The sequence below is a fragment of the Gavialis gangeticus genome, unplaced genomic scaffold (genome assembly GCF_001723915.1).
Source record: "Gavialis gangeticus isolate Ggan-Ray unplaced genomic scaffold, GavGan_comp1, whole genome shotgun sequence".
Taxonomy (NCBI): Eukaryota; Metazoa; Chordata; order Crocodylia; family Gavialidae; genus Gavialis; species Gavialis gangeticus.
Genome location: NW_017728998.1, coordinates 32,754,036 through 32,767,495, shown reverse-complemented (window position 1 = coordinate 32,767,495; position 13,460 = coordinate 32,754,036). Strand labels below are relative to the sequence as shown.

The 13,460-nt window shown below is 39.7% G+C and overlaps 1 protein-coding gene across 3 annotated transcripts in view; it reads right to left on the bottom strand.

The window, feature by feature from the left end:
- The window catches only part of CYLD (CYLD lysine 63 deubiquitinase), a 33,547-nt gene extending 20,577 nt beyond the window's left edge, over positions 1 to 12,970 (bottom strand). The window contains exons 1-6 of one of the 3 annotated variants that reach the window (XM_019505696.1): positions 12,887 to 12,970; positions 6,856 to 7,519; positions 5,123 to 5,425; positions 3,880 to 3,985; positions 735 to 833; positions 375 to 491 (exon numbers count right to left, since the gene is read on the bottom strand). In XM_019505696.1, coding sequence (XP_019361241.1) covers positions 375 to 491; positions 735 to 833; positions 3,880 to 3,985; positions 5,123 to 5,425; positions 6,856 to 7,362 — 1,132 coding nt within the window. In that variant the 5' untranslated portion in view covers positions 7,363 to 7,519; positions 12,887 to 12,970. The remainder of the gene's footprint in view (positions 1 to 374; positions 492 to 734; positions 834 to 3,879; positions 3,986 to 5,122; positions 5,426 to 6,855; positions 7,520 to 12,886) is intronic. The other 2 variants (XM_019505697.1, XM_019505698.1) reach the window with 2 other exon arrangements.
- Positions 12,971 to 13,460: the final 490 nt, after the last annotated feature.

Sequence of the window (13,460 nt, the reverse complement as noted above, 5' to 3'; positions counted from 1 at the left end):
ACTTGCCAGCTTTACGGCAGATGGTGAAGGTGATCAGCTGGGTATCTTCATAAAATAATTCTCTCTCACTCAGTAATGAGCATCTGAGATTATTTCCTGTGTTATACATACCCAACAAGGGCTACATACAATGTATTTAAGGACTCATCTATTCCAAGCAGGACTGAAACGCTAAGGTTTTCGGTTAACATTAAGCATACATCTGAGGACCTGTCAACAAATATTCTGCATAAAAACAGATAAGTTTGTCCCAAAAACATTTGAAAAATAAACTTACTGTAATTCAAATTCACCTTTCCAGTATGCCACATTTAATAAACACACTTAAACACAGACATATTAACACAAAGGGGGTACAAAAGGTACCACATTACCTTCATCAATATACCATGGGTTTTTTGATTTAGACTGTGGTGGAGAATCAACTGAAGAGCCATTTAACGTGTAGAAAACTTCAGATCTGCTTCTATTTCCAGGCTCAGAGGCAGATCCTAGAAAACAAAGCAGATTTATTTGGACATGCAGAAAGTCACCATATGTTGTTTTTGTTTCATAAAACAAATTATTCTTGCAAAAGACAGCTATTATCCCTACCCAACCCGGTTCTGTGCCAGAAGTCCCTAGAATCCAGAGAGAACTCCCATGGAACCCCGCTTTGCATTTGAAGTTTTATGAAGTCAGCAACATTTGTTGAAAAGATTTTGAACACAATCATAATTACTCTTAAAAAGTACCTGTAATTTTGGGCTTACTATGATTAAATAAGCTTTTATCACCACCACCTCTTGAGGTAAAGGCAAGTTTAGGAGGTCTTCTGTCTTGTGGTATCGTCTCTAGAATACAGTACACAGAAGTTTGGTTTTCTTGCAGTAAAGAACATATATGGCCAAATAAAACAAAGCCTTCAAAATATCACTTTATAAAGCAAAAAAAAAAAAAAAAAAAGGTCTCGTCTCACTTTCAGGAAACTAAGGCCAAAAAACTTTTCAAGCCTGGGTTCTCAAGGTTAGACTATTAAAAAGGTAACCCAGTTTTTTTGTTTTTTTTTACAAATAAATAATACACCTACAGGTACATATAGCTCCCTCGCAATTATTTGGAAGTAGAGGGTGAAAAACAAAGCTGATTTCAGTTGTTATCCAAGTATAATGTCAATAAACTGAACTTGAGTACCCAGATTTGCAATTTTAACTTCAAATATGTTAGCCCTTGCACAAGGAGCATTATTCAGTAGAAAACAGAATGTTCTGACCTTCACGCAACAAAATACTGGATTATTCAGTATTTGTGCTTCCCAATGAAGGAAGCTCTCCTAATACACAGCTGCAAAGTTGTTTTTAAACCAAAGACAACATGGATTTATTTTAACAGAAAACACAAAGATGTTCTTAAGAACCTAGTCTTACATGCTTGTGGAAGGAAGTGAACAGTGGTTTTCCAAACCTAATTAGGCCCTTGGATGCTACCAAAAGAGAGAGAGAGCTTATTCTCTCCTATTCTCACTTTTGGAGTTTCATTTCTTTCATGGACTAAAATGCCTCCAGTTAAAGTATCACAATGGGCATTTAACAAAACCCTAATGTTTCTTTTTTTTAAAAAGCAGTTCTACAAAGTTATATCTACAAGTGAAAATGAAACAAAGCTCTCTAAACTCTTTGTTTATTGTATGCACTTGGTAGCAATTTGCAAAATCAGTTTCAGTTTTTTCCATATATTTAGATCATGAATGGAAGATTTTAAGACAGTCTGCTGCTAAAAAAAAGCCTAAGATGAACACTGCAGATAAGAAACCATAGAGGTGGCCAATACTGAAAATAGAGGATTTCAGATAGACATATATTAAAATTACTTATACCCAAGCACATCTAATGATATTTATTAGACCATGTTTTGTTTTTATTTGCCATACTTAGTTTATTGGTCATAATAACAGAACACTTATTGGCTACAAAGAAACAAAGAATCTTTTCCTCCCTGACTACATATCATATGGTTTTCCCCTACTATATTGGAAAGAGCTGACAAAAATTAAGAGGATCTAAAAGAAAAGGACAATAATAGAAAGTGCCTATATTAAATGTTACGTAAATAAATACAACCATATTTCCCTTCCCCTCCCCCATTTTGTGCAAAATAGGACTAAATTCAGCTCATCGTTGAAAATAGCAAGTTCCCATGCAAGCAGAAAATTGCCATTTCTTCAGCACAACATCAGAAGATTCAGGGCATGCTAGATCTACTTTAAAGAGTTCAAATGGAAAAAAATTCCCATGTTTCTGAATAAGTATGGCAGTTCAATTACATTTTTACAGTGTAACCCCTTAGGAGTAATACTATTACCACACTTCAGTTACTTTGGTTGGAGGACATGAGATTATCTCTACTCAACCATCCAGAGAAATATTCCTTCAACAGATTTTTTTAAATAGGAATATTTACCATTTAAACATGATAAAGCATGTATCGACTTATAAGATCTTAGAATTTACTATGACTAAGTTAACAATAATTGTATTTTAATAGTCCTTTTAAGCCTGTAGACCTAAAGTTCAGTGATCTGTTTAAGCAGTTGCATAACTTCACACAAGTGCGTAACTTCACTAAAATACACACTAGAAAAGTATGCATATGCCCAAACATCTTACAGAACAGGGACCTTACACAGCATTTCAGAAAACTGACAAAAACAAAAAACAGTTTGGTAACTAACTGGTAAACTCAGTTCAGTTTAATACATTTAAAGTGACTTATCACCTACTGCTTTATTTTTGAAGTCTACATTTGTTTTAAAGTAGAAAAAACATTTGCAGAGTCTCGCTCCTCCAATAAATATTTGTCCTTTTGTAGCTGAATTTTAAAGGTCACCAATGAAAAATGCTTGCTCTTTTGAAAGAGCCATAGTTTTGTTGTAGCCATGATGATTCAGGGAACAACAAGACACAAGGTCTGTTTGGGAATATCTTTTACTGGACCAACTATGTAGCTGGGAAAGAAGTCAGACAAGCTACTTTGAATGTTTATGATTTTTTACTGATATAACTGCAATAAATACATGGGAGTTAAGAACTATTCTCTGGAGAAAAAGCAACAAGAAAAAAAAAAGAATCTAACACACTATGTGGCTTGACTAAACAAACAGAGTAGCACATGTACATAATGCTTCCATAAGTGCCATTATGTATATGTACCACTTCATGACACATCTGAGCTTGAATGTACTCAAGGAAAAAGTCAGTCACTAAATTAGAAAGAAGTGGTACAGGCTGCAGCTGTAATATTGCAGCCCCAAATTCCTGGGGAATGGAAATAAAAATAAGCATTTTTAATAAAGTTTTTAAAAAAGGACAATTATCAGCTGAGGGAGGGGGAAATTACATATTCTTTTGGGAAATTTCTGTGCCTTCATTAAACACACTGCAGTTAAACCGCAGCTACAATTCACAAATTATTTGAAAAACGAGCCCTTGTGCACAAAAGGACTGCTATTACTAGATGTTAGTTTGTTATTTGAAACTATTAACATAATAACAGTTTCTCAAAAATGGTGCCTATGATTATTTTCTGTTCACTCTGCGCAGTGTTAAGTCATAGGTTGTTACTTCTTTATTCTATAGAATGGCTTAGGTTTCACATGCAGGAGAACAGGTTTCTAATCAAAGTATTCAGAATTGCTCAAAGAAACCAACAGGTGAATAATCAGAAGCTATACAGGAAGGATTACACCACTGTGGCAAGTTTTCAGATAAAAGGACCAAATGAAAGGAGTTGCAGAGGCCAAGAAAGCTAAATCAGTGGGATATATTCCTATGTTTTAAATGCACTTGCAAGGCTTTGAAAAATGTTAACTAAGCAAATGTACATGAATAATACTAAACATACCTGGAATAACATCATTGATATGCAAGAGAAGTGTACTTTCAACACTTGCAAAACTGCACAACTGTATGCCATTGTATCTTCCATCCCAGTTTCCAATAGGATTATCCTAAAAATCGAAAAAAAATGAGGATTTCAAAGTACTGTCCAAGGGGAGTGTTGCAGAGCTTTTAAAGACTTATCCATGGGCTTAGATACAGGTTTTACCTTTGTGGCAAAAGCAGAAAACTACAAGGTTTGACAAATACTTGCTTAGCTACAGCATTATATATCCTGAACTTTGTAGATGATTCAGGATTTTCAGTCTCTCTCACATTAAAAAATAATAATAGAAAGAAAAAGGGTTTATATTTTAATATAAAACTTAGGCCTGTTAAAATAGTACAATATGCAATGTGATTCTATTAACACTGGTCTTTGATACAAAAATACCAGATAGAGCTGATGCAGTTATATACAATAAATTACCATAATATTTTTAATTTTTTTTTTTACTCACATGAACAATGTGTGTTAAAAAAGAAGAAAAAAAAACACACACTAAAATATTAGTTTTAAATATATTCTTAGCAATGACAAAAAAAATAAGCTGCTTCTTCCTGGCAAATAGTCCCTGCTTCAATAAATGTGTTATCTACTAAATTTATTCTATACAACTAAAGCAATTAAAGACAAGCACTGTAGCTATTCTTACTGCTACTACAGTCCACAAAAGAAGCAGATCACAAAATAGTCTCTCAAAATCTCAGAAACTGTTTATTTTAAAAGTCACTAACAAACAAAGCAGACATGACAAATTTCATACTTCAAAACCTCAGCAAGTCTCTAAAATATATAGCACAAACACAACTACATAAAAACGTTGTATGCAAAATGAAAAAGAACAAATCAGAAACGCAAGATTCTATTGTAGTTCCCTGAAAACAAACAAGCATATCCTCATAAACCAAACTGGTAGCTTAATAATATTGAAAATGATATCTAGCATGGCAAGTAGCTCAGTGGAGGCTCCTTAAAGAACCCAGATTGTTTGCCTGACCTGTTTAAAGTCAAGTAATATATTGTTACCTGATACTAAAAACAGCCACTAAGTGGCATCTTTACATGTTGGTGCTGATTTCCCCACTTACGTCATTAGCCTCCACTGAAGTAGCTTGTAGGTCACTGCTTTTTTCTTCTATATTGCATGTAATTTACTATTTAAAACACACATGCAAAAGTAATTGAAGTTGGATTAATTTCTTACCATGTCCACTCCAACAACGTATCCTAAACTTTCGTTTCCTGGTAAGACATCACAGAATATAACTGTCCCATACTCTATACTTTCTCCTATCTTCAGAGAAACCCTGGAGTTGATCTCTAGAGGAGGAAGTTCTACCTGCATTGTGTCAACTGGAGCTGCATAGTCATTCTCCAGTTCATTGTCATCATCTTCCACCAATTCTAGTTTGTCCAAAGCAACAAAAACACCAGAGTCTTCATCACATCTGAAAAGCTGCTTGCCTTGGTACTGCCCATCAGTAAAGCCTTGACCACGACCTTCTTCCTGGATTTTGGAGGGAGAAATAAAAAATATCAACCATCCTCCAAAAAGGACTAAACAAAAGGTACCATTTTGAAAGAACTGCAATAAATTGGTAATGCCTCTACTGTCAATTCAGCAAGGTACTTTAACAAGTGTGCTACCATAAATACCTGGTGTCATTTTATATCAGTTCCATGACTCCATATATGCTTATAGATACCTATATGTGCTGAAGCACCTTAAGCAGGGCCTTGTTTACTAAACATGCAAACATATCCTTGCTGGTATTCAAATTTTAACATTCCAGAAGTACAGTTCCTATCTTTTTCTCCACACAAGGCTACAAGGCTCTTAAATGAAGAAGTTAAGTGTTGATATAAGACAAATTATCCTGCTGAAATGCTGAACGTTTCATTCTATTGATATAAAAAGGTAACACTCTTATAGAGAAACAAAAAAAAAAAAAAGGAGAGGAAAAAGGTGGTGGGGGCCCACAGATGCAGAGACTGAACACATCACTACTTGAGAAACTGCAACTGGACTACCTTTACTTCCCCTCAAAATCACTTTAGAATACAACAACTTTTTTTCTTCTTTTAAAGATGGTGGTAAAGGCTGGGGTATGAGTAAGAATGACTTGGCTAGTGCTCAGGTCAAACAAGGTAATATCAGTAAGCTGATAAAAACAACCAGAAGTTATAGCAAAGATATCTGGCCCCTAAAATTGATAATGTACATCTGTCGGTCATTAACAAATTCATAACTGATGAGGTTGCAGCTAGACCAAACAGGACCTATGGACAGAAGTAATTGCCATTTGCACCTCTTCAAAAACATACATTTTTTTATAAGTGTGTAGATTTTCCTACCACTCTCAGATCAAAATTTATTGCCACATATTCTTCTTCAGGCCATAATGTAAATATCAGAGCATCTTCTAAAAGAACATCTTTTTAGAAGCATGCAACATCAAAACTCTGCAATAAGCACTGGCTGCCAATTAGCTTTCAAGGAGAATATAGGATGTTAATTTTAAACACATACAGACCTAAGTAAACTCGTATTTACTTAACTGAGACTGCATCTTCCCAATAAAAATACTGGCTCACCACAGCTGTCGTAAGGTAACTCAAGCTGTAGCACTCTTCTTATGGAGGAAAAACAAAAAGCAACATACTTCCTGTGGGCCCCAGACCTTTGGATTTCACACCTTCAGAGCCTCAGTTCCCAGACTTTGTCATGTGGAGTCAAGTCCAAAGTGCGGTGATATTAGCTTGTTTAAGATTATTTAATAAAGGCAATTTTTTTGTGAAGAGATTAACCAAATAAAGTTATAAGCTGTGTTCTGGATGCCCTGTCATCACTTAACTATTCAAGAAGTGCACTTCTACATTTTATAAAACTGAAATAAGTTTGTCTCATCTAACATGCCAAGTATACAAGAAACTTACCAGCAGTTCCACTCCAAAATATATCCCTGATAATGATCTTTCTTGTAACAGTGGTCCTCTGAAGCGAACAACTCCAGGAAATTTATCTTCTCCAGATCTCAGCTGTACTCTTACAGGTGACCCAACATCTATATGGATGCCTTTACTTAATCTACTTTTGCTTTTAAACAAACTGTATCTTTCTTCACAGTTGGTAATGGCCAAAAGCAATTCAGCTAATTTTTCTTTTATTTCTACCACATCTTTCTCATCCACAAATAGGACCGCATGTGGCTGTTCCAGAATCTTTAGTCCAATCTGTATTTTTTTGCCTTTAGAAGGGATATTTCTGCTGTGTCCCACTGAAGAGCGATCTTGAAAAAACTGGCCTATGCTACCCTTAGGTACTTTCAAAAGCTTTTGAGTTTGCTTGTCTATGACACTGCATTCTTGGAGAAGCAAATAAAAGATCCGCTCTTCCCAATAGGATGAACTCGCCTTTTCTTGACTCCATAAGCCTGAACTCATTGTGATTAAAATGGTTATAAGTGGGCAGTTATATTCAAGAAAGAGGAGTGACTGACATTCTCACAGTATTGGTTAAAAAAAGTTCTGCTAGAGGGTCCAGACTTTATACAATAATTCTGTGTCCATGCGGCAAAGAGTTACATTCATAACAAAAATCCTAGAATAAAATGGAAAAAAGATAATAAAAGTTTGAGAGCAACTGTTAGAAGTTAAGCAAAACAGAGTGCATTTAAAAATGCACAAATTCTTCATTTTCCCCCAAGCAACAAAAAGTAGCTTGACAATGCTTACAACAAACAAATGTCTGTACATTTTGGTTACATTTATAATTCAGTTATTTTTGGTTTATTTTTCTCCAGTGCTTTGAATCAGGGAGCTATAGAACGCAACAATCACATACAAGTAAAAAAAAAAAGCAGCAGCAGTAACTTTAATTCTAATCAAACTGAAGAAAAGAGCCCAAAATTACAGGCACATTTTGAAAAGGTTCTCTCTGAAGTGAGGATAGAATTTAAATACTTTTTCTGAATCAGAAACAGTCAAACACCTGTGTCATATAACACACATTACATGCTTCCTCTGTAGATTAAACAATTTTATTACATGCTATTACATGACTGTCAAGCAGATGGACTTTGAAGACACAATAGGAATAGCAACATCAATTTTAATAACAAAATAATTTATTGTAATAATAAGGAACACTAGAATTACTTTAGAAGTACAACCTATATGGGACCATATATCCAAAACATACTATTTATCTTATTTAAAAATATTTAAGAGAAAATATTACTGTTCATTCAGTGTATCATCTTGCTTTTTAAAGTGTTCTATTTAGAACACATCAACTTTACTATCCAGCTGGATAAAATGGATTATCAGAATGGAATATAGAAATATACTTCATGTGTTACCTCCTATATTCTGGAGTTTAAAAGTTAACACTTAAAATCATGTGGACAGAACCACCATCGAGCAGATTACATGTCAAATGAATGTTTCACTAATTGCTTATTAATTTGCCTCCTTCTCTTTATGCTTCTTTTCCTCTCTTCACATATTTTCCCTGCTTATGTTCAGGCAAATCTCTTGAAATCTATTTCTAGTCCCATCACACGACCCAAGACCAATTTGGGCAGCTATTCAGAAGCAAAAGCAATTAATGACCATTAGGAATACATATTAGTTTTCAAGCTTTTTAAGATCAGAAAAGAACTTTTTTAGCTTTCTTGTAGCTCAAAAAAGTTCTGCTGTAAGAGACCAATAAAAGATGAATGGGAAAATGTAAGCACTTAAAACTTTCCTTAAGCAGTAGGCTTTCACATACTTCTGCACTAAAAAACAAAGCCTCCTGCTGGTGCTGTTTGACAATAATATAGCCATTCAGATCCTGAACACAGAATCTATTGAGTCTTTCCTGAATCTGCATATGAGTGTCAATGCCATTGGCATTCTGCATCATGGCAGCAACTGGTAGCACCAGTGAATCCATAAGTCTGTCTCCATTCCAAAAAAACCCAATAAGGGTGCGCATGTGTGATTTGCAATGCTGCAAACCTGTCCACGGCACTGCAAACCATGCACATTTGCTGCACTGCTAATTTGCAGTCTGGCAGGTTTTTTTGACACGGGGAAGTCCCAGTGTCAAAAAAAAGAAAGGAAAAGGTTGCACAGTGCACACATCTGCGTGCCCAAATTGCGGCTACTATAACCATAGAAAGCCCCCAGGTAAGGCTGCTGGGGCCAGCCCAGGTACTGGCTCCAGCCTTTCCTACCCCACCCAGAGCAATTTGCCATCTGCCAGAGAGCACATGTAGCGGTGTGCCCACAGACAACTAGCAGCTGCTTTCTGTCCCCAGGGAAATGCACGTTCCTGCTCATAGGGATGCACCCTTGAGATGCATCTGGGCAGTTTCAGATGCCACTAAGGTGAAATCTGGAAGTTTGACTGTCAACCTGTTTTCAAGTTAAAGTCATGATAATGATGTTTAATGACTGCTTCCCCCTACATATCAGTGCTTAACTGAATTGTGACGATTGGAGCTCAGAGGCCTCTGTATTTCTAGAGTTAGAACCAAGTTTCAAGTCTTACATTCTGATCCTATAAGGACTAATGAATGCTTTTACTTCAGTTGGACTACTTGAAGTGTGGAAAATGAAGTAATGATGCACTGAGTGTAAAGTTAAAACGCAACTTTCAGGCACTGCAGGATCAAAGCCACAGTTATTCCAAATATCATATGCCTAAAACGTAACAGACGTTAATCTCAATGCATGAGAAAAAACCCTGTTAGTCAATCTGCACAAGTTTAGAAAAGAATAAAAGAACCTCTCTTAAATGAGTTTCTTTTGTTGCTAGTGTAACGATTGGTAAAGTGCTGGTAGTATGCAACAATGAACAGCATAAAAATATGAGCCTATGAACAATATAATCCAACATGTTCAAAAGTACCGAACTTGACTGAAGATCTTAATGCAGCTGCTATACATAATATGACAGTGCCATTATGCTATACACAATTGTATCAATCCTCCAGTTTGACTAATCAACAGAAATGAAAAATAATTAATTAATGCCACCATTAAATATTGAACCAAGTATTTTTCTATAAGTGCAGGGACAGCTACTAGTTAGTACTGAAGGTAGCTTTCCATTAGAGACCCAGTACTCAGTCCTTTACCACCAGCTTTGTAAAAGAGAGTGTATATTTAGGTAACTGTGAATGGCTACTATGTGTGCTACCTTAACAAACTGTCATCATTAGGAGCAAAACACATCTGTAATTTTTGTTTGGCATTATTTTAGTAGGTAAATCAAAGATTACAATGGGTATAGCATGATCTGGAACAAGTTTTTGCGACTTCAACTTTAGTTTTATTTTAGTATATATAATCTGTTTGGACCATCCCCAACTGAACATACCATTGTTTCAATGAGATAATGGATACAGTAGTTAAAATATACACAGAATACAAAATAAACAGCACCATAAGAACATGAGACACAAGACCATGTTTGCCTTCAACATTCAAATTAACTCATGCTAAAGTTAATCATAATTTCTCATCTCCTTATACTGCATATGCTGTGTATGACCAAGCATGTCAGACCATCATAATAGGTCAAATGAGACTAACATCAGAACTTTCTATTCATTTCCAGTCTTATTCCGTGCTCATCTATTAAGCTATATTAATACCCAAAGGGGCCTGTGAGTTAAGAGGGAAAAACATATTTAGATTAATGTGACTATAAAGTTGCACTATGGATTTATAAAGTTACAAAGTTTAGGCCAAAGTTTGGTTGAGTTTGAAGCTTCCCTAAGCTTTTTCTGACCTGTCTTGAGTTCCTAGCATATACTATTACAGAGAATCATCTGGCCAAGTAAAAGGTTTGTTCTGAAATGTGAGAACTTTGTTTCTATCCTGCAACAGTCTGACTCAGGCTACGCAAGAAGGTTAATATCACTTATCAGGTTTCAGCACAAATATACACAAATCCATTGCTTTCATTCAGAGTACAAAAGTTAGAAAGGCTGCACTGTTTGACCTGTCTCTTGTAGATACCCACATTTAAAAACCACGTATTGAACAGTTACAGAGCAAATTAATATACCATTTCTAAAAGTCTAGTGAAGACGGCCATAACCGAGTGAGCAAATGGCAACAAAAGTATAAAATATCATGCTTGCAACACAAAAAACCCCATGCTTTTGAAAAAACAGACTTTCCATTGCCAATGTGAATTTACCATATCACTTAGAAAATTTAAGACCTTTACAACACCCTTAACTTAAACCAATGCACTGTTGGAGGTCTGGTGTTTTTAACTTGTATTTATCATTAAGATGCTTAGTATTTTATTTTAAGGAATACTGTAAAGCAAAAAAAGAGCAATATTTATTAATTGTCAAAGAAATGGTTTGTCCCTTGTTTAGAAAAGGCACCACACTGTAAACATGGGCTACTTTTGCAGGCATGGGTGTGATGAGGCAACAACCACCATGGCATGGTAAGAGAGTAGCAAGTAAAGCTACTCAGTTTACTTACTGTAAGCTCTCCTGAGCCTTTGCTAGGGAGGGCAGCATATAAATTTCACAGCATACAAGCTGAGGTTTGAAACCCAAAAAATTTACCTTTAAATTTCCACTTTAACTTATACACCACATCAATACCTCAGTTGGACCCTGTGCTGGCACCCTGCCGCACAGGAAGGCAGCATGCTGGTGTCCAGGGGCTTCCCTGGCACCAAATGAGGCCAGGCCAGGCTCCTGCCTTCCCCCTGCCCCTGTCGAACACCCCAGAGCAAACCTCATGCCCATCAAGTCTTGCCCACCTCTCCCATGCCCAAGGGTCAAGCTGACGACAGGCTGGGCAGCCCCCAAGTTCCAGGGGGGCCCAGTCCTTCCATCTGCGGCAGCAGTGCCCACCGGGCCTGGCCAGGCAGGCTGCCAGCGGGCCGGGTCCTGCCCCAGCTCGGAGGCACTGGATCCAATTTTCCCGTGAGCCTGCCTGGGTTTCCAGTGCCCACCACCAGTTGTTCCCACCACCAGTGCATCCAGCCACCCTCCTGCCGCCCCCCATGCTCACCCACAGGGCTAAGCAGCCCCTTCCCAGGACACACCAAGCATCGTGCAGGCTACAGGAGCCCACTAAAGGCAGAAGCAGCAAGGGGCCCAATCCTTTTTCGGTGGAGCCTGCCTGTCTCCTCCCCTCCCCCCCACCACACCCGGGGGCAAGCTACTGGTGGACAGGGCAGCCCCTGAGCTGCAGGGGGCCTAGTCCTTCCCTCTCCCACAGTCCAGCTGGGTGGCTGCCAGCGGCCTGGGTGCTGCCCCAGCTCAGAGGCACTTGATACAACACTCCCACAAGCTGCCAGGCTTCTGGTGCCTCCCACACCATCCCTGCCACCAGCTCACCCAGCCGCCCTTGTCCAACCCTCCTAGCGAGGCAGGGTCAATGTATACACCAGATCTGCTTAAAAAATATAAGGGTTTTTGTAGAAATACAGGGCTGAGATCTGTCTACACCACATCAACTCATACACCGTAAAATACGGTAAGTAAATAAATGTCAACAGAACGCCTTTTCCCTTGTGCAGGAAGCGCATTTTGATCGCAGTACCAGACGAAGGCTGTAACGCTAAGACGCAAGGCAATCAGACTGCCAGCTCTTCCCAGCTAAGCTGACAGGCTGCGTCTTATCTGCAGAAAACAAAATACCTTCGCTTTGAAGCCCCCGGATTCCCCAAGTGCAGCTCATCAAACAAACTGGGGGGGGCGGGGCTTGTTACTAATCTGCCTCCTTGCTTCTCCGGTGCCGGATCCATCGGCAGAGTAGCGCCCCACCCGGGCCGCACCTCCGCCTCGCAGAGCCCAGACCCACAGCCCCGCGCCACCGGGCCTAGCGACGCCCCGCGCATCCCGCAGCGGCGGAAGCGTCAGGCCGCGAGCGCGGGGGGCTGCCGCAAAGCGGGGAAGGGGCTGCCCTCGCCTGCCCCCGGACCTCGAGCACCGCTCACCTTCGCCTCATCCTCAGCCGGCGACTCGCAGCGCTGCCCAGGCGTCCCCCGTACAGGCCCGGCACCGCCCCCGGGACTTTCCCAGCGCCCTCCCCCCCGCGGTGCTCCTAGCTGCAGCCCCGCACCCCCGCCCCCTCAGCCGCTGCCGCTGCCGGCGCCCGGCCCGCGACACCTGCCCTGCTCGGCGCCCGGCACCGCCTCCTGCCATTCCCCGGAGCCAACCACGAAGCGCGGAGCCGGCTCGACCGCCTCCCGATTGGCGGACAGCGTTGTCACGGGAGGGCCCGACTCGGGGATTTCCACTCCAGCAAGCTTCGTTGCGCCGCAAGAGGAGGCGGGAAGAGAAGGGAACAGGGAAATCGATCCGAGCGGGCGGATTGGCCAAGCCCTTGGGTGCTCGCGTGCCGATTGGCTGCGGCGGGGACGGGAGCAAAGAGAAGGGCGGGCAGAGAGGGAAGAGGAGGGTGCTTTGATTCCATTGGCTCCCTGAGCCGACATGCGCTCTGGCCGTTGGTCGCCGGGGGTGGAGGGGCAGAAGAGCTGAGCTCCCAGCGGGGAGCGGGGGAGGATGGGG